The 23836-nt window shown below is 46.9% G+C and overlaps 2 protein-coding genes across 9 annotated transcripts in view; one reads left to right on the forward strand and one right to left on the reverse strand.

The window, feature by feature from the left end:
• Positions 1 to 12093, forward strand: part of LOC135907082 (uncharacterized) — a 307176-nt gene extending 295083 nt beyond the window's left edge. For both annotated transcript variants that reach the window (XM_070522699.1, XM_070522700.1), the window contains one exon: positions 11971 to 12093. In XM_070522699.1, the coding sequence (XP_070378800.1) occupies positions 11971 to 11988 (18 nt within the window). In that variant the 3' untranslated portion in view covers positions 11989 to 12093. The remainder of the gene's footprint in view (positions 1 to 11970) is intronic.
• Sirt2 (Sirtuin 2) overlaps positions 1 to 23836 on the reverse strand; it is a 290603-nt gene that overhangs the window by 50143 nt on the left and 216624 nt on the right. For all 7 annotated transcript variants that reach the window (XM_065438737.2, XM_065438738.2, XM_065438739.2 and 4 more), the window contains one exon: positions 11997 to 12116. In XM_065438737.2, the coding sequence (XP_065294809.1) occupies positions 11997 to 12116 (120 nt within the window). The remainder of the gene's footprint in view (positions 1 to 11996; positions 12117 to 23836) is intronic.

A 23836-nucleotide genomic window follows, 5' to 3' on the forward strand; every position in this document is an offset into this window, starting at 1 on the left:
GTCGAAGACTGGCTGTCCGAGTATGAACGCAGTAGCACTTATAACAAGTGGGATGATGCTGCCAAGCTGACTCATGTCATCTTTTACCCGACTGATGTGGGTAGCTTATGGTGTAACAAAACATGAATCCGATTTTACGAACTGGTCGGTTTCCAAGGAAAGCCTCAATTTGTTCTTCGGTCAGCCAGCCGTGCGCAAGCTTTGCGCTGAACGCCTGCGTGGCCGAGTGCATCAAAATAGTGAGACCTTCACGAGCTACACTGAAGATGTTATCCACCACCTGTAGGCGAGCGAATGCTTCAATGGCTGAAACCGAGATAATAAGGCACATACTGAAAGGCACAGACTACGATGCCTTCCATATGCTGGTAGCCAAGAACGCTCGGACAATCACCCAAGTAATTGAACTGTGCCAGAGTTTTGATGAGCTGCGTAAGGAGCGCTTTTCCACGTGTCGTACCACTATGCAATCCGCAGAAATTTCAACCTTGAAAACCACACGTACTGGAGCTGAATATTCCGCCCTGCTGCCGCAAATTCAGCAGTACATTCGCGAGGAAGTGGCCGGACCGCCAGCACTCCCTTGTGGCATCTGTTCCCGAGACGCCTAGCACATTGGACAACCCGCTTTGTCGTGTCATTCAGACGCAAGTCGCTGAGGCACTGCCATCCCCTGCAGCACCAACGTACATTACAGCGCCTCTCACTTATGCTGAAGCCGTGACTCGCTCATATGCGCGAGTGCCACCAGCGCTAAGCAGCCCAGTCACTAGCTTCTACTCGCCACCACGTCCCGAACGCCCTGTTCACGTACCAGCGTACCCACCTCCCAGACACTCTCACAACCCATGACATACTCCGGATAACCGCCCCATATGCTACGCCTGCGGTATCGCTGGGCATGTTGTGCGCCACTGTCGCTGCCGTGTAGGGTATTTTCATCACGTCGCGCCCTGCTTTGAATACAAACCTCAATGACCAGAACACCATGTTGACACTGACACTTCGCACTCTTATTCATGTCGTACCACCTTCAGCTCACACCAGTTGCCTTCACCTCGCCGCCACTCCATTTCCCCCATACTTCGGTGGTCCAATTCTCTGCCGAGGGGGAACTAACAGCCGCAGTTCCTAAGGCAAGAACTGCACTGTCATTGAAATTTTCAAGGCCTCATACTTTGCCCCCTAATGAAATCGCAGTGCTTATACATGGTGTCATAACCAAATCTCTTGTCGACACAGGAGCTGCCATTTCTGTGATAAGTGAACTACTGTGCCGCAAACTGAAAAAAGTGACAATACCAGTTCCTGACCTGCCATTACGGATGGCGAACTCGCAGCATGTTAAGCCTTTGGCCACATGCACCGCTCATGTTTTGATTGAAGACGTGCTGTATGTCATCGAATTTGTCGTCCTCTTGCGTGTCGCATGATGTTATCCTAGGCTGGAACTTTCTTCCCCAACATCATGCTGTAGTCAACTGTACTCATGCACAACTGGCCGTGTATCCGTTCAGTATGACAATTGCACATCCTACGTGCCCGTCTTCTAAAGTGATTGTCGCTGCCGACGTTGTCATTTCTTTGTTCTCGGCCCCCTTAGTGTCTATCCGCTGTGGCTCTACCACTGATTCAAGTACTTTTTTTATGCCGTCTGAAGATTGTGCCCGTCGCCAGAACCTCGTACTTCCGTTTGCCCTCATCAAACTTGCTGATGGTTGCGGCGCAGTTTACGCGCGCAATCCCTTTCCCTGCCTTTCAACTTTATTACACGGCGAATGCATCAGCCATCTGGACACCTTTCATGCGATTTTCCCATCCCAGGCACCTTCTGATGTGGCACTACTGCCTCTTGATGCAGTCAGTACTGCCACCGCACCCGCCGAACACAGCCAAGACATCTTGTCGCGCAGCATAGATAATGCCCTCACTCAAGTCGTTCAACTACTTGAACGTTTTCGTGTCTTTTAACCTCGACCAGCTTTCCTTGGGGCACAGGTCTGCGGTTGTTCATCGTATTGACACTGGTGCCCATGCTCCACTGCACCAGCGTCCCTACCGGGTATCACCGATCGAACACCACTTTGTCAGCGACCACGTTGACGATATGCTGAAACAAGGCATGATTCAAGAATCCCTCAGTCCCTGGGCTTCTCTGGTCGTGTTGGTGCATAACAAGGATGGTTCGATCAGGTTTTGTGTCAATTACCGCCGACTGAAAGATTACACGCAAGGATGTCTATCCACTACGACATATTGACGATGCCCTGGATTGCCTTCAAGGAGCCGAATATTTCTCATCGCTGGATGTGTGCTCCGGCTACTGGCAAGAGCCTATGGCTGAATCTGACCTCCCAAAAATGGCTTTTGTCACCCCAGACAGTTTATATGAATCTAATGTGATGCCTTTCAGCCTTTGCAACACACCTGCAACTTTTGAGAGGATAATGGACTCCATTCTCAGAGGATTCAAATGGCAGACCTGTATATACTACTTAGACAATATAGCCCTATTTTCTGCGGATTTTTCCTCTCAGATCACTCGCCTCGAACAAGTTCTCAAGTGTCTCACTGCCGCAGGATTACAGCTAAATTTGACAAAAAATTAATTTCGGCACCCGTAAGTTTGCACCCTTAAACTTACGATTTTAGGCCACATAGTCTCAAAAGAAGGCATCTTATCGATGCTGCGAAGCTTCGTGCAGTTGCCGATTACCCCAAGCTCTGCACTCTAAAGGAGTTCTATAGCTTCATCGGCTTGCGCTCATATTTCTAGTGTTTCATCCCCAATTTCACCTCCACTATCGCCCTCTTGATGCAGCTTCTTGCCAGCAGCACTGATCTCTCGACTTGGAATCCTGAATGTGATGAGTCCCTCATTTGTGTGAGTGTGAGTTTCTCTCAATTACAACGCTTTGCCGACTCCTCACATCCCCTCCTATACTGCATCACTTTGATCCACCTACTAAAATACACACGGACACTAGTGGTATCGGACTTGGTGCCATACTCACACAACGCAAGCATGGCTTTGATGAGTATGTTGAGGCATATGACAGCTGTACACGAACAAAGGCACAATCAAATTACTCTGTAACGGAAAGGAATGGTTGGCCATTGTTTGGGCAATCGGTAAATTTCGTACTTATCTTTACTGTCTTCAATTTAACATTGTCACTGACTACCACGCCTTGTGTTGGTTATTGTCGTTGAAAGATCCCACTGGATGCCTCGCTCGCTTGGCTTTACGCCTTCGAGAATATGACATTCGTGTCATTTATCGCTTTGGAAGAAAACACTCGGATGCTGACGCTCTTTCCCGTTCGCCCCTACCTTCAGAACCTGTCTGCTCAACAACTTCCACCGGCGATTCGTCATCCTTTACCATCACCGACATGCCAGTGGAACAGCACAGAGATCCCTGGATTGCTTCGCTGCTTGATCATATATCAATCTTTGCCTGACTCCCCTTCACGCACACTCCATCGTTAAGTTCCACATTTTGCCGTTCACGAAGGCTTGTTGTACCATCATAATTACTGAACCGACGGCCACAGAAGGCTTCCACGTTTCCACGATGACCCACAATGTGGCCACGCTGGCACATTCAGGACGTAATCCCGTCTTCACCTGCGGTACTACTGTCACGGCATGTATTGCTACATTCGCCAGTATGTTCGGTCATGCCCTACGTGCCAGCGCCGCAAGACACCTCTTCACAGCACCGTCGGTCCTCTACAGTCGTTGCCTTGCCCTGCCCGACCGTTCGACCACGTTGGAGTCGATCTTTTCGGTCCCCTTCCGAGCACTCCTAACAGCAACCGGTAGGCCATTCTCCCCATTGACCACCACATACGGGATGCTGAAACATTGGCCCTGCCAACCGCCACATTGACATTGCATTGACGTTGACAAGACATTGCTTACTTCCTTCTTCATCACGTCATTCAGCGACCTGGTCCACCACATCAATTGCTAAGCGATCGTGGCCGCATGTTTCTCTCAAATGTCACGGAAGCCCTCCTAAAGGAATGTCAGTTTGTACATCGCACCACCTCAGCCTACCATCCTCAAACTAATGACATGACGGAACATTTCAATTGTACCCTTGTCGACATGCCGGCGATGTACGCATGCGACGATCACACGAATTAGGACCGAGTACTTCCATTCATAACCTATGCTTATAACTCTGCTACCCAAGCTACCACTGGTTTCTCACCTTTCTTTCTTCTTGGTCTTGGCTTGTAGCGCGAAGTGAACATGGACACAGAAAGGAGCAGACAGGACTAAAGGAGCAGACAGGACTAGCCCTCGTCCTGTCTGCTCCTTTCTGTGTCCGTGTTCACTTCGCGCTACAAGCCAAGACCATGTTATCGTACCAACTCGCCCAACTGTCTATCCTTTTGCATTACCTTTCTTTCTTCTCTATGGACATGAATCATCATACCACATAGACACAATTCTGTCATACCAACCTAATGTTTCTGAAGCAAAACCTATTTCTTAAGCTGCTGCTAATGCAGAAGAATTCTGTCAACTAGCGCGTTTGTTTACCACGCAAGACCAGTGTCGTCAAAAGTCTCGTCATGACGCCTCTGCATCTACTGCCCACTATTCCCCCGGAATGCTGGTTTGGCTATGGGTTCCATCCACCACTCTCGGCCTTTCTACCAAACTCTTGTCCAAATACCAGAGTACTAGAGCAAATGTCGCCCGTGAACTATGTCATTGAGCCGGTCGAGCCAGCTCCCGACAATCGTTTCTGAGGACGCGAATGTCGCACGGCTTAAACAACGCTGCAACCCGTCTGTGCCATCTTCTGCATGGGTCGCCAGGTTGGCTTCTTTCTACCCGGGCAGTGTTGTACCAGAGCACTTCAGCACCAGTTCTGTGCCAGCACAGAGAAAGAAGTTGATGTTCGTGTGTGTCTTGCTCTGTTGGTTTTGCGGGCTGTCGCTACCTTATGTTAGTGGCCCTTTTCCAGACGCCGTGCCCATTTGCCGAGATCAACACGCCTGTTACAATAAATATATATATATATATATATATATATATATATATATATATATATATATATATATATGATATAGTAAGATTATGATCAGATTATGAGTAAGATCATAAGCTGAGAGCAGATTTTTTATTTTCTGCCCACATTTTTTTGTTTCTTCCTCTCAATATTTAAGTTATAAACAGTGGAACTTTGATCATCTGCAGAATAACTAGTCATAATTTGATTTGACATTTGCTTCCAGCAATGCATTTATTGCATGTCCTAGTACCTACCTATCCAATAATATTATAGCTTTCTGCTAAGCAGCTTTCTTTCCCCATTGTCTCCAGAAACAATGTAGTGGTAGCTTTTTATACTGAACAATTTGACCTGCAAAAAAATTGTTGCATATTTGAAATCAGCATGAAAAACTAAAGTATGTGTCACCTTTGCCCATAAAACAGAAAATATCTCAACAACCCATGTTCCCCTTAAGTGCTTTCACCTTTGTGCACTGTGGCAAAGCCTGTGCATACGTGCCTTTTGCACTGGCATTTCAGGCAGAGTGGGAGCGCAGTGGCTTGGAGCGATACTGATGCTTGACGAATAGTAGAAAGCACGATGCTTCACAGGGATCACTATACTGAGTACTGATCGCAGAAGAACGACAGTACGCAAGTTTGTTTACAATTGGAATGAGAGTTTGAGGAACAAGGCTGTAATATACAGAACCGATGGCCGTGCGCTACATCTTCAAGGTGATGCCCACGGATGGCGCCACCTCCTGCGCTGTGCACCCACGCGTAGGGCTTTGCAGCTGGTCTCCTGTGTTGTACTGCAAGTTGCCATAGACTACATCCTCTGGAAATCTTGGGAAAATGCTCACTGAAGGGTGCAATAAATAAGAGCCTCACTAAGCAAGAAATAAATGTGAGTTTCGTTTTCGAGCTCAACTATTATGCTTCTCTGTGGACTAGCATTAGTGAAAGCATACTTGCTAGTTGTTGAAACAGCACTCATTCTCAAAATAGCGGGACTTTGCTAGAATTTCATTTTTTAGGCTTTTTAATGCTTCAAGCCGAGCCCTTTTTGTCCGACTCACTCAAACCAGACACTCGGTAGCCCGGCAGGTGACACTTACCAGCACCTATGAGCTACTGGTGTTTTTGTTGAGGCACTGTCACCCTTTTCAAAGATTATTCAGCATCTTACACTTGTCCCAGACACCCCATTGCACTTACAGAAGCACCTAGCCAGCAGTGCATGAGATAGAATAAGAGTGCACCTGTAAACCAAGTGAGCCAGCACCTACGGATGGGCGAGTGCTGCTGTAGACACCACCACTGTATAATGTCACTATGTGCCTTTCCTTACAGCGAACACCCAAAGGAAGCACCGAACACAAAGCGGTGCATAACATGCAAATGGAGATCATTTTGTCAATGTCTGCTAAAACTATGTCGCTTAAGCAGGGACAATTATGCATGAACAAATGCACGTTCCATCCTCTTAAATGTGGGATAGGCTATTCCATAAAACTAATGATGATTTTAGATAAAATTATAGAAGCTGTAAAAAAACTACTGACATAAGAAATTCCTTGGAAAGTACTGTGCAACCCCACACAGAGAAACACAAGAAAGACAGTTCCAGTTACTCCTCCTCATATGCATAATGTTTCCCAGAATCTGAAGACAGCTGGGCGATCCAAAGTTAAAGCAGTTTTTTCGGCACTTTATAAGCTTGGTAAGCTTTATTGTTTAAGGATTCATGACAGCACAAGAATTAAGGCTGTGTGAATACCAGAATATTCAAATACAAATGCACTCTAACTTCATTTGAACCAAGTAATGAATTCGTTATATCAGTCACTTCATCTTATACATTATAGCCATTTAATGCAATATATGCCCAATGGGGTGCACAATTGTACACATGCAAATAATAAGACCCCTCTGTGGCCCCCAGTATCACATCATGACGGCACATGTGATGAAATATGAATAATACAACAAAAGAATCTTCAGCGTGTGCAGCACGTGACTGAGCACCTGACGTGACAGCCTTTAGATAGCTGCATTCTGTTCCACTGTGATGGCCTTTCTCATCCGCTTTCCAGTTGACTTGTCACGGTCCAGCAGCATGTGCCACATAACTCAGCCCTCCACTGTATGATCAAGGAGAAAAGCCAATTTTGCCGTGCCAGCTTGGCTCGGTCAGCTCGTGACCTCTGAGACTGCACTTATGCCATTGCGATCTCGGAGGCCTCTCCCAGCTGCCAGCGCATCATACAGAAAGAAATAAACGCAGGGCTTGGACGTGACCCTGGAGACTGTGTCCGAACAAGTGATGGCAAATGTCTCATGTACATTCCAAATTACGGATATGCTATGATATGCTTTACCGCTCTAGACAAGATGTGTATTACGCCCAATAACAATGCAAGGAGCTTGACAAGAGACTATGCCAAGATGAGATGCCTCTGTACGGTATGTTCCAAAGATGGTGATGGTGGTGGAGAACAACTTTCGCACCATCCCATACACTAGCTTTTGTTGTGAGGCAGTTTGTTGGATTCCCGTGTGTCGTGTGGTCTCTGCGAGTAGGTACGAGTCAGTTTGGAATAAAACCATACCTTTTATCGCCCATACCCAAACAACCTTTCTAAGCACTACCTTTTACTTCACCCAAGGGCTCAAATCACCACTCGCACGTTCGAAATAGCTCAGAAGGCTTGCCAGTGTAATTATTAGGCGTATTGGTGCTCGTACTGTGACAGGAAATGGCAGGTGCAGGCGTGTATAATTAAGGAATAGATAATGTGTCCAGTGACAATTGCCTCTTTCCACTCTTGGTATGCATCACCACACTACTTTGCATGCGCTTCGCCGCATAACATTTCTGTACTGAGACGAAGTTAATCTTCGAGAGTCGGCATTAAGCAACGCGTCGTGCTTTCTGAGCTTTGAAGCCGTTGGAGAAGATTAGAAAAGTGGAGTCGGTGCCATTGCTAACAGCGGTGAATAGTTTAATCAAAAACACAGCACCGAAAAGCAAGAAGCTTGGTAGCGAACGTTGAAGTAGCTAGGCCTAGTGTTGCCGCGATAGTAGCTACGGCTGCCAGCGGATCTTTGTGCAAGAGCGCCTGTTCGAGGCAGCAAGATAGTCGAAATGGCAGCAGTGGTGGCTTCGATCTATGGCATTTCAGACCTGCGGTCATGGCAAAATGTCCGCAAAATCAGATGGCAAAGGGTTTTCTGCGTCCAAAATTTCAGACATTCTTATACAGAAGTAGTGCGACTTATCTAGCATGTCCGAAAAGTTGGGCATCCGTAAAATTTGTCGTTGGCTGTAGTTGTATAACCCTACTGAAAACTTTGCAGTGCCATGAAAACGCACACTTTTGCGCAGTTGGCGCAAATTGCCCTTGAGTGCGAGCAGCCAGGAGCAGGCAAGTTGAATTGTTGCAAAATGGCGCAAATGGCACAGTTGGACCACCACTGCGCACAGGTTTTTTCATTACATTTAAAAAATTTGTAGGAGACTTAAGTTTCGCCTTTAAAAGTGGCACACAATAGCATTCAAAGATCCCTGACTGCTTCTCAGGCTTCCTGGCAACTGGGGCGCATATAACTGTAATGTCTACCGATAAATGCTGGCCGCGATTGCTATGCACAAAGGCGGGCTTTGTGGTAGAAACACGGCCTCTTGCTTGGGCCACGATGCAGCAGTTGCGAGCACCAGCTGGAGGTATTGCAAGAAAACGGGCGCGGTGCTCCGTGGTCTCCGAGACACCCACGCGCCGGCGTTCGCAAATGGCGGATGCCACGGCCAGTCTGTGAATTGTGGAAACGCTGAAAAGGGGGTTCCTTTGAGTTTTCGTGTACCAGAATATTGTTTTCTCGTATAGTCAAATTACAATCCAAGAGCTACCATGTCTGTAGGTTGCGTGTATATCGTAGTTGACGATTTTCCCACGTATTTTACCTTGAGAAATCCAATTAGTTCAGTCAATTCCTTGTGTCTAATGGATGGCCTGGGTATGGGTGGTTCGAAAATCTTTTTGCCGAAACAACGTCCAACGCTGGACACTGGCATGATGGTGACATGAGCTCCTTAATGCTATCGTGTTAAAATTATGTGGCGAATGCCAGAGTACCTCGCACCAAGCAACCCTGGGTGTCGCAACATTGTTGAAATCTCAATCATGTGAAATTAGCTCCCTAAAAAATCGCACAGCGACACTTGCGATTGCACCAATCTTTACCGCTCTAGTCATAGCATGTGGAAAAAGCTTTACTCTTAGCAATGAAGAGCCCATTTTCGACATACTGGAGTGTTCCATGCCAAAACTACGACATGATTGTGAGGACTGTGGTAGTGAGAGGCTGCTGACTAATTTTGGCCTTCTGGGTTTTTTTAACCTGCACCTAATGCATGGTTAACAGGATTTGATCCCGTGAACCTACCATGATCTCTTAATAGTGCATCGCCAAAGTCATCCTGGCACATATGCCAGAAGTCAAGTCCCCTGGTGTGAACGAGAAGAAAAGGGGTTAACCGAGGGGCCCGATTTTTATTAGTCATATTATAAGAAGCCAACAAACACTGACACCAAGGACAACATAGGAGAAATTACTTGTGCTTAATAAATGAAATAAAGAAACAATAAATTAATGGAAATGAAAGTAGGCGAAAAAACAACTTGCCGCAGTGAGGAGCTCGAGCAAGTCAAACCCAAGGTAAATGTTTGCGAAGGATACAAGGGGCACGAATGGGTCCTTCTGTTGTACATCACAAGTGGCACTGCTTCAATGTTGCTTGGGCGCAACTGGTTCCAAGCTATGGGAATTGGCGTAAAATGATTCAAACAAATTAACCAATTTAGTGATGCCAGCGAGTTGATTGCTCATTTTCCTGAGGTGTTTGCAGAAGGCATTGGCACATTCAAGGTATCTTCTGCAAAAATTCTTGTGCCTCCAGATGCAGTGCCAAAATTCTGCAAATCATGCCCACTTTCGTTTGCACTGGTTGACCTCACAACTCGGGAGACCTTGACAATGCAGCATGAAAACATTGTCGTTAAAGTGAGAGCAGCCAAATGGGCAGCGCTAATTCTGCATGTTCAGAAGAAAAAAATATGACACAATAACAATATGCAGAGATTTCAAGCAAACAGTCAATGCTCTGTCGCTCATGGATACCCAGTTCCGCGTGCTGAAGAGCTGTGGGCAGCTCTGTCGGGAGGACAGATGTTTACAAAACTAGACCTGTGAGACGCCTACCAGCAGATATCTCCGGACGCAGAAAGCTGTGAATAGGTGACTATGAACACACACATGGGTCTCTTTCAGTACACACGCTTTCAGTGATTCTGCTGCATGTGCTATATTGCAGTGAGAGACGGAAAATCCGCTCCATGGTGGGCTGAAAACAGCTATGCACATTGATGACATTGTAATTACGACAAAAACCACTTGGCAAATCTGATGACTGTCTTGCGGAAACATCAGGAAGTTGGACTCAGGTTGAAGCTGGAGAAGTGCGTTTTCTTCATTCCAGAACGGAATACCTGGGCAACATCATATGCAAGCAAGGTCTAAAGCCCGACCCCAAGAAGGTGGAGGCCTTAATCAACATGCCGGAACCACAGAGGCGTTCGATTTCAATTTATACAGACAGTTTTTATGAAACATCTCAACAAGACTGCATCCCTTGCCTCAGCTGCTTCTTGAAGGGGAAAGGTGGAGCTACGTGAAAAAGCAACAGCAAGCATTCATCACAAGTAAAAGGCTCCTGTCAAATGCACCTATTCTTGCCTACTACTGTCCTGAAAAACCACTTGTTCTCAGTTGCGATGCATCCTCATACAATGTCGGTGCAACTTTGGCAATGACCGAAGCAGATGGAACCAAAAGATCTGTAGCAGCAGCAAGCATTCATCACAAGTAACAGGCACTTGTCAAGCGCACCTGTTCTGAGAAACCACTTGTTCTCAGTTGTGATGCATCACCAAACAGTGTCGGTGCAGTTTTGGCACAGGCCGAAGCAGATGGAACCGAAAGACCTGTAACTTTTGATTCATCTACTATGCTTGCTGCTGAGTGAAACTTTAGTCAGGCTTGCTTTCATTGTTGCTGTCAATAAATTTCATCAATACCTGCGAGGAAAGTCGTTCACTGCTGTAAGAGACCACCAGTCATGGCTTGGAATTTCTGGTTCAAGTCGAGGTGTGCCGAGTAGGGTATCATCAAGTTCTCAGATGGGCACTCACACTATCAAGCTATCACTTCAAGCTTGTCCGCAAGCCAGGCAGTATGCTAGGCCATGCTGACGGACTCAGCCAGCTACCTCTTCCTGCAACTAAGGTTCATGCCTGCCAATGTATGCATGTCAGAACAAGCATACCCTGACGTCCTGTCCGCTGCAGTCATTAGACGTGCTGCAGGAAGGGATTCCACGCTGTCACAAGTGGTTGAGGCCATCCAGACTGGAAGCCCGTTTCTGGGAGGTGGAGACTGGGGCTACCGACTACTGACTACCCATTGACCCAGGCAGGTGGGGTAATGGTAACATAAATACATATGTATGTACGCACACATGCAGCTAGACGGATGGACGGACAGACAGACAGATCCTGGAAGGTGTGTGAAGTATGCTAACCATTCGACCACAGACTACCCAGAAACCCAAATACATAGGTAAGTGGCTACATACATACAAACAAATATACATAGTTACACAGGTACATAGCCCCCGAAAAGTGCATTGAAGTACCCAGAAAATACTAATGCATTAAACATTTGTGTAAATAGTTATTTAAGCGTGTCGTGCACATTCTGTCATCTATGACAGCCCTCTGTTCTTAAAGAAACTTCACTAAAACTTTTTTGTTTTGCGTGCATGGCCAAAATGTGTCCAGCAGAGAGCATGCTCGTTCCAGCTAATTGACCCAGAGTGCTTCCCTGATGCAGATGTCCCTGCCCCCATAAGGACTCACCTGAAGTTGGCCTCCGAGTCGAAGTCCAAGCCACACCCAAGCCCCAGGATTTTGCTGACCAGGTTGCTGTGGCCACATTTCTCCAAGTTGATCAGGAGCCGAGGAATGGAATTGTGAACCCTGCGCAATACCTCGGCATCAAGCTTATTTTCACACACAATAGATTCCAAACAACATATCCTTTACTGAAACAAGAAATAAAATGTAATCTGCAAATTTCTCACCATTTTCAGATTACTAATTATGATTATGCAATAAGGTAGTCATGCATTCATGTACAATGTTTTGGGTATCATATCTTTCTATTCTTCTGCTAATGTTGCACACAGACATATACGAATGTTTTTCTAATAAAAAAGGTTGTTGCGAGTTAGCGCACGTCCAGTGCCTTTCTTCTCTTGGTCCCAGTCTTTGTGAGCACTGCACAAACCGAAAGATGACTGTGGAGCTACATGTACAAAAATCTGTGGGCAGCTAAGATGTGTAGGTATCTCCATAGAAAAAATTTTGACTGACACTGGAGAATCAGAAAACTTACCAGCAAACATGCACTAATGGTGTGTTACATGTAAAGTCAAAGATGCAGAAACTGTGTACTGCATAGCAGCATGGAATTTTCAAGTGATGGATCCCAACACAGAATAACGACATACGCTGGTTTATTCTCTTAGAAAACAACAAATGTAAAATATATTGCAGCAGAGTCTTAGCACAGCAGCAGCCGCTGCTACAGTCTGGCGATCTGTGAACTACACGGCAAGTCTTGCCGAGTGGTCTGTACAACAAGCAGTGGCTTTTCCTTGGTAACGCCGCCTACTTTTAACTGTTGCTGTTGTTAAAGCCGGTGATGCATGCAGGCATAGACTGTCTGCCTCGCTGGAAGAAATGATCACACGGCAAAGGCTTCAGCAGAGCTACGCACGCAGTTGTGGTTATAATGTTTCACTACCCGACTCCCCTGTGAAATATACACTTCAAGATTGTTAAAAGCTGGTGAATAGCATCCAGAGACTGGAATGAGTAATGTATCATGAAGGCAGAGATGTCGAAGGTTGATGGATTACCGGAGGCACGTTGGGTGTTAGCAGTGCATCAGAAAGAGTGCACGGCTTTAGTCTGTAGATGTAGATGCAGATCTCCTTCTCTCTGATGTGTAGGGTGAAAGTTTTCTCCTCGTAATGGATGATATGGTAGGGTCCAGTGTAAGGTGGCCAGAAAGAAGCCTGGATGGTGTCATCGTGGAGAAAGGCGTGCGTACGTATCCAAGCTCTTTGAAAACAAAGGGTGTTGACTTGGAATAATCTGGTGACAGACTGAGGGTGGTCATGGTGCATCAGAGCCGGACCACAATATAGAAGGAATCTCAGGTGGCCGGTGGCCACATCAGACGATGCCGAGAGAAATTCTCTGGGAAGGCATAGTGGTTTCCTGTAAACGAGCCCAGCAGATGTCGCTTGAATGTCGAGCTAGAAGGCGGCATGGAGACAGAGTGCAATGGCTGGGAGAGCCTAGAAACAGAAATAAAGGTCGCGAGGGTTGCATTGGGGGCTTGTTCGCAACGCATCTTGAATAGGTCTACAATAGCACGATTAAAAGACACCACAAAAGAAGACACACAAGGACACACAGCGCTCTGTGTGTCCCTGTGTGTCTTCTTTTGCTCTGTATTTTAATCGCGCCACCGTACACCTATCCTAGAAACAGGATGAGTCAGGCAAGTACACGATGGCTGTTTTCAGTTACCAGTGAAAGTGTTCGATCATCCCATTGGCGCAAAGGTGGTAACTGGTTGTCCCCAATCCATCAAAAGCGGTGGCTTACCTGGGGATCCTGAAGAATAGAGATTCTAATTTCCGCCCTTGATTGGTTGTGGAACAATGAAGGGTGCCTAAATAATATATCCAGCCAACAAAGAAAGTCAGTGAAACATCCTCTGTGGTAACCCTTTTGATGGGCCATACCTCAGGCCATAGAGTGAAGCAATCCGTGGCAGTGAGACAGTAGCGATAAGGGGAGAGATTGCTCAAGCATCTCGCTTTCCAAACGTTCGCTTGAGCTTTCATGATTGACTGGCACTGCACTTTCATCAGCGGTCATCAGCATGAAAATATGGGAGTGCAAATGAAACACCGTCTACTCAGTGATGTAGGAGGCGAAGTGAACGTTTGGAAAGTGAGATGCTTGATCTTGCCGAAGGTCCAGCTGGTGGAAACGGCCTAATGATGTCAAGGTGGACATGTTGGAAACATTGTGAAGGTTGGGAGAATGTTCCGAGTTGAGAAATTACACAATGGGTAACTTTAGCATATTGGCGCTGAACGCAGGTGCATGCCTAAGTGCTGCAGTCACGCTGCACGGAAGGACAAATGTAGCAGTCAGCTACAAGGTGCATGGAGGGGCGTCGAGGCACAGTCATCAGGATGGCTGAGGTGCACCTGGTTAGAGAGGCCACAGCAATATGATGAGACTACATAAGGTCTGGGTCGTTTGGTGGCTATGTTTCAGTAGGCAGTGGTTTCTGACCCGTGACAGGAAGTTCCTGTAGCTAGAGTGAAGAGCCACCCTTGAGGAGTTACCGCAGATTGGCACAAGATGTCTGAGCCTCTACGAGGAAATCATTAGTCATAGGTGAAAATTTGATGGCGGAGATATGGGAGAATGTGTCAGCAGTGAAATCGCCCTTCCTAGTGACATGCTGGATGTTCGTGGTAATCTTGCCGAGAAACGACAGTTGTGCTTGCTGGACCGGGGGAAATATATTGTTATGTTGCAAGAAGGCATATGTGATGGGTTTGTAGTCAGTAGAGATGGTGCAGTGCCACACTTAAAGGATGTGGCAAAAGGCTGAACTTCGTATGTTGTGAGCAGCTCCCAGTAGTAAGCAGGCTAGTTGGCTTGTGCTGGAGTCATAGTTGTGTTGGTGGAACTGGTGATGGGAGGGGTTGTCTCCTCAGTAGTGAGTTTCTTGGAGAGTGCCTAGGGGCTCAAGGTATTTTCTATGCATTGCATAAGGACTGCTCCAATGACAATGCTAGAGGCAACCATGAAGAGCCTCAAGGGAGCATCTAGTACTGGATGGGACACCAGTGTAACATTGCAGAAAGTAGCTTTACAGTCCTTGAAGGCTTGCATCAAAACTGGTGTCTAGGTGAGGGCTCATTTACCTTGTATGCCGACCAAAGCATCATGGAGGGAAGCCTGATAGGTAACTGTTTTAGGCAAGAAACATCTGTAGAAGTTAAGTATGCCAAGGAAACGACATAGATCCTTGGCGGTGTTTGGCTCAGGGTAACCTTGTAGTGCCAAGATGCCTTCAGGCAAAGGTCGAGTACCTTCTTCCGAGACATGCAGCCAGATAAGGTGGCGACGTCAAGCAAGGTCTTCTGTATATTGATGAGTAAGCAAAGCACTTGAAAGTAGGTGAAGATGCTGGTGGTGGTCTTCAGCATTCTGAGAAAAGACCGGGATGTTATCGAGACAGACAAATCAGAATTAGAGGAAGCTGGAGACTTCATTGATGAAGCATGGGAAAGTTTGTGTCGCATTTCTATGGCCGAAGCTCATGAAGGGAAGCTAACGAAAGGAAGCTCATCAAAAAAAGGAGAACAAACCGAAGGGCATGATTATAGCAGTCTTCAGGACACCGTTTGTTTGACAGGAATTTGCAAATAGCCCTTGACCAGATCAAACATGGAGAAAACATGGCAGCTGTGTATGCAGTGGGTGAAGTCCTACATGTAACGGTTGGGGTACCTTCTCAGGAATGGTGCAGGCACTGAGGGCACGATAATCTCCACAGGGTCGCCAGCCGGCCAACTAGTTCGGTAGGTGAAGTAGTGACGCCCCTGGTCTCTCAAAGTGGCACACCATTCCTGTGTCAAGCACAAAGTCAAACTTGGGAGATGCGCAGGTGGTCTGGAGCCAGACGGCAGGTGTGGCAGGAAAGCGGAGGGCCAGTGGTGGTCTGGATGTAGTGAACAGTGTTGTGACTTCCAGTTGGCAGTCAGCCAACTAGAAGTCTGTGGTATATGTTTCTTGGTGTCCTTGTTTTATTCACGCTGTTTAACCTCAGTTCTAAATATGAACCAACTAGCCCTCATCACGATCTTACTAGTGTTGTAACATACCTTGCATGGAAGCCCACTGGGACAAAGTCAAGTCAGGAAATGAAGGGAAAAGGATAAGGTAAGACAAGAGATTTTCAACAGCGAGTAAATTAACAATGGACTGATTGGTGAGCATACACTAGCCTGGGGAAGAGAGACCTATTGTGGCGTCAATGAGACAGTCATGGCAACAATCAAGGAGGAGGTTGTAGCATACAAGTAAGTCGGAACCGATTATTGGTTTGCAGACGTTGGCAATGACAAGTTCCAATGAAAGCCACAATGCGGGTTTTTGAATTGGATGTGCAGATGGAGCAAGCTGTAAGTCTTGATAGCGGGCCGCTTCGCCGTACTCAGCTTGAAGGATGCACACGGACAGTTATCATGCAAGTGGGTTCGTGGACAACAGCAAATGTCTGAGCCACAATTGATGAGGAACTGCTGTCGTCTTTTTGTTTGTAACAAAGATATAGCAACCTGCGCATTGGGAGCTCATCGTCATGCCTGCGAACTGCAGTTGGCTCACCTAATGTCCAGGGCAACAGAACGGTTTGCATTTGCGGGCCATTTGGTAGGTAGCAGCAGTGGCCGCAGCAATGGTAGCAGCAATGGTAGCAGCAGTGGCCGGTGCCATCTGGATGTGATAAGTCAATGTTGCAGTCATGGGTTTGAGGGCGATTGTGGGGACACTACTGAAGGCGTCAATCCAGATGCTCTTGGATGGAGCTTAGCTGTCGGGTGGTGTCACCAATGCAGCGGACTATGTTGGAGACTCCCAAGTGCAGGTTGATGGCCTGCACGGTGGGAGATAATGATGCCAGCGAAATATTGAGGATGCAGTCAATAATATCAGCAAGTTGGCCTAGCGGTAGTGCATAGTTAACCTGGAGAATGACCTAGATGTGGTGGTAGTCCTTCAAGACAACATTTGGAAGAAGGGTACAGCCGATGGATGAGTTCAGACTTTAGGTGCCAGTAAGGGTCGGCCGCAGGATTGTAGGCGAGGAAGCCCCAGATCTCGGGACATTCGAGATCCGTGTTGCAGGCGGGAGCCAGATGGGTTACGAAAAAGTCATAGCGCGTTTGATCCTCAGTGATGGATGCCAGGGAAAATGGGCTTCGACCAGTGCAAACCACGGTACAGGCAAGTTTGACAAAAACAGTGGAAGCTTGACAGCGACACAGCAGCATCCAGGCTGGCTTCGTGCGCAGCAGCACCCTGAGGGCTGTTTTCATCGAGCACGAGCTCCTGCTGTTGATTCTGGATCAGTTGTTGTGGGGTCTGCAGCTGCTGTTGTAGTTGTTGCACTTGCTGTTGAAGGGCGACAAGGGCTTCCTAGTCAGTCATGCCGGTGTGATATGCCCACTGTTCTTGTTACCAATGGAGGATTGCAAAGTGCTGCATCCTAATCGAGAATACCAGCACACGCTGGTTTGTTCCTTTAGAAAACATTCAACGTAACATGCATTACATTGCAGCAGAGGGAGCTGCAGCTGCAGTTGCAGTATAGCCATCTGTAAACCATGCAGTAAGTTTGGTCGAGGGGTCCTTACGGCAAGCAGTGGCTTTTTCGTGGCACACAGCCTACTTATAGCTGTTGCTGTTAACGAGGCCAGTGATGTGCGCAGGTGTGGAAGGTGTGCCTAGCCAGACAAAGTGATGATGTGGCAAAGGCAGAGCTATGTGTGCAATTGTGAAGATAGTGGAATGCCACAGCAGCAGCAGAGAAGCTATAGATCGGACTGAACAGGAAGAAACCGACAATCACAGAGGAAAAATTTGATGATAATTCAAAGGGCTGTTGCCTACTGTTCAAAGTCAGATCAGGATATTTGAGAAGATGTACTACTTATAGTACATGAAGATGGCTTGCATCCAATTTATGAAATGTTTATTTAAAATTGTATAAGACATTTTTGCATTTGTGTTGTTTATAAGCCACCCTCCTCCGTAATGTCTATCCGACCCTGAGGTTATCTCTAATAAATTAATAAATGGAAGTTTTAAGGACGCATGCTTTGTTGCCTGCTGCACCTACCTCTCTCATTTCTAATCGTTATTGTCGGAAAGACGTTTACACATGAAACGCAGTTTATTGCATGAGAAAATAAAAATGGGCATGTGATGAGCGGATTCTTTATAATCGCTGTCTCTAAGCACATTCAAATCGGCAGATGCTTCACTTGCTTCTCCCTTGTCACACTTGCCACTGTGGCTGCAGTACATTACCGGCTGTGGCCCCTTTCTTCTGATGGGGTGGATAAAAAAACAGAAAGAAAACACTTGTCTGCCTGTTTTTCTGTGCACGCAAGGAACCTTCGTGGTGACAATTCCTCTGCAGCACCCCACAAGGTGCAAATCATAGCAGACTCTGTAGCTTTGAGGGATTAAACACCAGAATCTATTTTTTATTTATTACACTTATATTCCCTTGTTCTCATGGGAGCACAGCGGCTGCATTCTCGTACCGACATATTGGCGCAGCCATTTCCTCTGTAATGAAAGAGAAGTGCACTGTGCAGAGCACGACCTACTGGAACTCCAGACCTGCACAGATATCTGGCTTCTATGCGAGCAGCTTGCGCCCAATCTCGTTCAACCGTTGACCATTGGTGTCACTTTTATAACCTGTTCGTCTGCTACTCTACAGTCGATTGGTGTGGTATTGTAATTAGTACGGCGGCTGTATTGCTGTGACGAACTGCTTGCCTAGTTAATGATTTTTGCAAACACAGCAACAGTGATGTCACAAGGCTATGATCAATCACTTGGCTCTTAAAGTTGACTGCCCGAACCTGAAAAATGTTGGTGCGTGCAGTGCGCTCCTCTCTAAAATAGCGTGAAATAGCTGCTCCTATTGCCTTCTTCGGACAGTAGCAAACCGTGCAGACCTTGTACATTAGGTCACATTGTTTATAGAGTTCGTAATGTACGCATCAGTTTCATTGTACACGTTGTAAAGTTTGCTTCTGCACTCATTAGAAACAGGAAACCACCACAACGTTCGACGACAGAACAATTACCACTCATTTTAACTCTTAACAGTTCTCCATGAATGCGTCGCGAGTTCAAAAAGAGAATTACGCATACAGCTTCCCTGCGCACGTTTCTTTCGCACCACTGTTATGCTGCCGCCATACCATGCAGGAAAGCTAGCTTTGCAGTTTGAAAAGAGTTCCGTGACACAAGGCCTGCAGTGCAGGACGTTTTAAAGCACTGAGATCGCTTTTGCAAGCATTCTACTGATCTAGACATCAAACAACATTAAAAACAAGTTATGATCACCTTTCCTTGAAACAGACTCGACCAATTTATTGCACATGTCAAGCGCAGCTAGGACTTGTGAATACTTTTACCAAACTCTCTGCATTTCACTACGGCATACAGCAGTAATTCCTAATGTCATCTACGACATTAGGCTATCTGTGATCAACTCAAGAAAGCTAGACTATCCTATGCATCTTTTAAAACTATTTTTCCAGTCTCTTACTAGAAAAGGGAAATTTTTGCCGTCTAGCATCGCAGCTGCCAGCTATATGCTCATCGTTTACTTCCTTGCAACGCTCCTCCTCATCTAATTTCCCTGTTCAAATGCAAAGCATTCACAATTTTTTGTTTTCTTTTTCTATTTGTGAATTTATTCATTTACCATCAATACAAGTGCTTTGTGCCTGCCGAAATGGCAGCACGAGAGCTGAACAGATCGCAGAAGAAGCAGATGACAGCGAACAGGCTATAATTGGCGCCACTCTGCTCGTACGTTCTGTCCCTAGCGGCAAAAGGGGCGAACTAGACCAGGCGTGCTGGAGCAAGAAGATCTGTGCAGGTCTGGAGTTCAGTAGGTCATGGTGCAGAGCTCCGCAGCCAGATCGCCAGTGGAACGCAAGTGGGGCTCGGGCTAAACATTGTATCTGGTGTGACTGGCTAAGCCTACGCTGTTGCGACTTCCAGTCGGCATCATTCGTGTCATCCACAGCAGTGTCAGACTTCTTAGTCATAATTGGTGGAGGTTTCCTGGTTCAAATGCCTTTACATTCTGGCAGTGGAATTGTAGGGGGTACCAGAGGAAAAGAGCGTTGCTGCAACAATACCTCGAGCTGCAACAGGAAGCACCCGTAGCCATAGTCGTGCAGGAAACGGGAAAGGCCCCTGTTAGATTATCGGGTTATCAAAGCTTTGACAGCAGCAAGGGGAATAAATGCCAAGTCACCACCTTCGTAAAGCGAAACATTGCAACCATTGTCCGTGATGTCACCCCCAGCGAGGCTGTTCTCGTTGAGATTATCACAGGGAAGAAAAATAGAGATAGCATATTCCTGCTGAATGCGTACAGCACATCCAAGCAAAAGAAAATTAGATTCATTACTTTATTCCGCAAAGCACTCAAAGCTGCAGATGGGAGACCTCTCATCATTATGGGATACTTCAACGCGGCCCACGAGGAATGGGGATATACATACAGGGACCCTAAAGGTAGATGAACATGGGAAGATATACAAATGCTAGGGCTTACTCTACATACTGACTCATGCGTCCCTATGCGCACAGGCAACAGTATAACCAGAGACACAGCACCCGACCTCACAATAAGCCATATGACGGGAACAGTAACATTGAAAAGCACGGGACAAAATCTAGGCAGCGACAACTTTATTATTTCACTCACGCTAGGAAAAGGCGTCAAAACATGCCTCATCAAACAACCGAAATTAACGGAGTGGGATAAATTCAGAGAGATAAGAAAGGAGGCCTCACTGCCGGACGATATCTACAATATCGACGAGTGGACACACCTCCTTAAAGCGCATATAGGGGAAGCTACTACAACTATAGAGGATGAGGACGCAACTTCAGCACTAGACAGCAAACTGCTGAACATGTGGAGCAGAAAGAGTAACCTGGAGAAAAGACTCAAGGCACAAAGATGGAACAAGAATATCCGGCGCAAACTAGCCAGACTCAACAAAGAAAAAGAAACATATGCGATTAAGCTCAACGAGCTGAATTGGTACAGCAAGTGCGGTGAGATGGAAGCCAATATGAGTCTCTCAAAAACATGGAGCCTTCTCAGACATCTAATCGACCCTAGTAAATCAAAAATGCAAGCTAGTACAAACCAGGTGAGAGCGAGGCATGGCTTTGCTGGCACAGATGACGAGCTCATTAGCGAGCTCCAAGAGACATATCTTGGAAAAGCGGAGAGCGAGGTGTTTAGGGACTACGAGGGACCTCCCAATCCAGATCTCGATGCTCCCATCACCACGACAGAGGTTAGAGCAGAGATTAATAACCTCAGAAAGAGATCCGCCCCCGGCCCGGACGGGATAACAAACACAGCTCTTAGGAATCTAGACGATGAGTCTATCATTGCATTAACCAAATTCATGAACCAGGTGTGGGAGAAAGGAGAACTCCCAAAAACATGGAAACGGGCGGATGTAGTCTTTATTCCCAAGCCAGGCAAAGTACCCGGCTTGAACAACATGCGACTAATCTCCCTCACCTCGTGCGTAGGGAAATTGATGGAGCATGTTGTTCAAACGAGACTGACCAGGTACATGGAGGAGAATGATCTCTGGCCGCATGAAATGGTTGGATTCAGGCCAGGGCTCAGTACACAAGATGTCATTCTCAGACTTAAGCATGATATCCTAGACCGATACCACTCAACTGACACCAGGGCGATCCTAGGCCTCGACCTCACCAAAGCATTTGACAACGTAAGCCACAAGGCTATCTTGACTGGCCTCGAAGAGGTACGTGTGGGACATAGGGCATATGCATACGTCAGACTTTCTGTCACAGAGGGAGGCGAATATAAAATTTCTGGATGTAAAGTCTACTCCCCTAACACTTGGGAGCAAGGGGAACCTGCAAGGGTCAGTGCTATCACCCTTCCTATTCAACATAGCGATGAGGCGTCTCCCAGCAGAACTCAATAAGACTAAATCGATAAAATTTAGCATGTACGCGGATGATATCAACATCTGGGTTAACAGTGGGAGTGATGCAGTCATCTAACTTAAACTACATACAGCGGCGAATATGGTGGAAGAGTATGCGGCCTGCAGGAGTTGACGGGCTCGCTACAGAAATCGGAGCTATTAATCATTGAGCCAAAACATCAAAGGAGACACGCTGGGGTCAGCAGACCCATCAAAATATTCGTAAACGGAAATGAGGTTCCAAAGGTGGAGGAAATAAGAATTCTGGGCATGTATATCCAGAGAAATGGATGCAACCTCACGACAATCAAAAAGCTAGAAGGATACGTGGCGCAGGTCACGGGGATCTTTAGGAGAATTTCACTCAAAGGCAGGGGCCTCAAAGAGAACAGCCTCCTCAGACTCATGCTAGCCTTCATTACCAGCTGTATAGCGTATGCCACACCGTATCTCGTGTTTAAATGAGAAGAAAAGGATAAAATAGATATGATCATTAGGAAGAGCGTTAGGAGAGCCCTAGGGCTCCCAGACTCGACCTCGACAGACCTCCTCAAAATGGGGGTTCACAACACGCTAGTTGAACTCACTGAGGCAGTACAAGTGTCTCAGTTGGAAAGATTAGGCCAGTCTAAAACAGGGAGAAAAATCATGGAATGGGTAGGAATTCAATGTGACAGCGGTGCCCCAACTGACAAGAAAGACATTCCGTTGTACGTGCGTAAGCGCTTCCGAATCGCCCGCCTACCTAAAAATATGCATCCTAACTACAACAAAAAGAGGAGAGCTCACAGGGCTAAGGCTCTAGTAAATAAACTTAAAGAAACACCGGCGCATAACGTAGCGTACGTGGACGCCGCTTACGGCAGAGACGGGGCTGTGGTATCGACGGTGGTTGATGGCGACGGGTGCGTTAAGATAGCGTGCTCCACGCGTACGAGGGACGCCTGTACATCCGAGGAGGTTGCAGTAGCGCTCACTTGTGCGGGTACAAAAGCGGGAGTAATATTATGCGATAACAAATTAGCTATCCGAAATTTTAACAAAGGGAGAACCTCCGAAGAAGCCCTCCACATTCTACTCAAAAACCCTCCCAGGAGGGACATAACATTTATTTGGGTACCGGCCCATGAAGAAGTCCCCGGCAACCAAGCCGCTCACGAGCTCGCCCGAGTACTCTACCACAGGGCAACACTAGAGCAGCCCGTTCCAGGGATAAAGGATAGCATGATCATGTACAGGGAAATTGTCGATCACTACAAAGCCGAAAGAAGAATCTTTCTGCCTCTGCATCGGTCTCTCTCTCTGGAGGACGCTCGCATTTGGCGACACCTCCAGGGAAACAATTATACATCACCACATTGGATCTACTTAACACAGACGAGGAACTATAGCGACGCCCTCTGAAAAATTTGTAAGCAAAAAGGTACGCTAGGCCATATAATATGGGAGTGTACTGGCTCCCCAGGGGCCAAGGTAAACATTGATAGTAGAGAAGCCTGGGAGGCCTTGCTCCAGAGCGAGGCTGAAGACGACCAGCATCGAGCAATCCGCCTGGCTGTTGAGGCCGTGAAGACTCACCGTCCTCAACGCGCGGGGACTGCTTCGTCCTCCCCGCCTACCTATGTGTAGGTTAAGAGGCGGGCACCCCAGCTCGGTGGAACAATAAAGTATTAAATCAATCAATCAACAATCCTGGAATCCTGGAATCGCGCAGCCACTCTCCCTGCCATCATGACCACCGAAACCAACACAAGTTCAGCCCCACCTGCTCCCCAGTCCTTCATAGGC

This window comes from Dermacentor albipictus, chromosome 7, assembly GCF_038994185.2.
Source record: "Dermacentor albipictus isolate Rhodes 1998 colony chromosome 7, USDA_Dalb.pri_finalv2, whole genome shotgun sequence".
Taxonomy (NCBI): Eukaryota; Metazoa; Arthropoda; class Arachnida; order Ixodida; family Ixodidae; genus Dermacentor; species Dermacentor albipictus.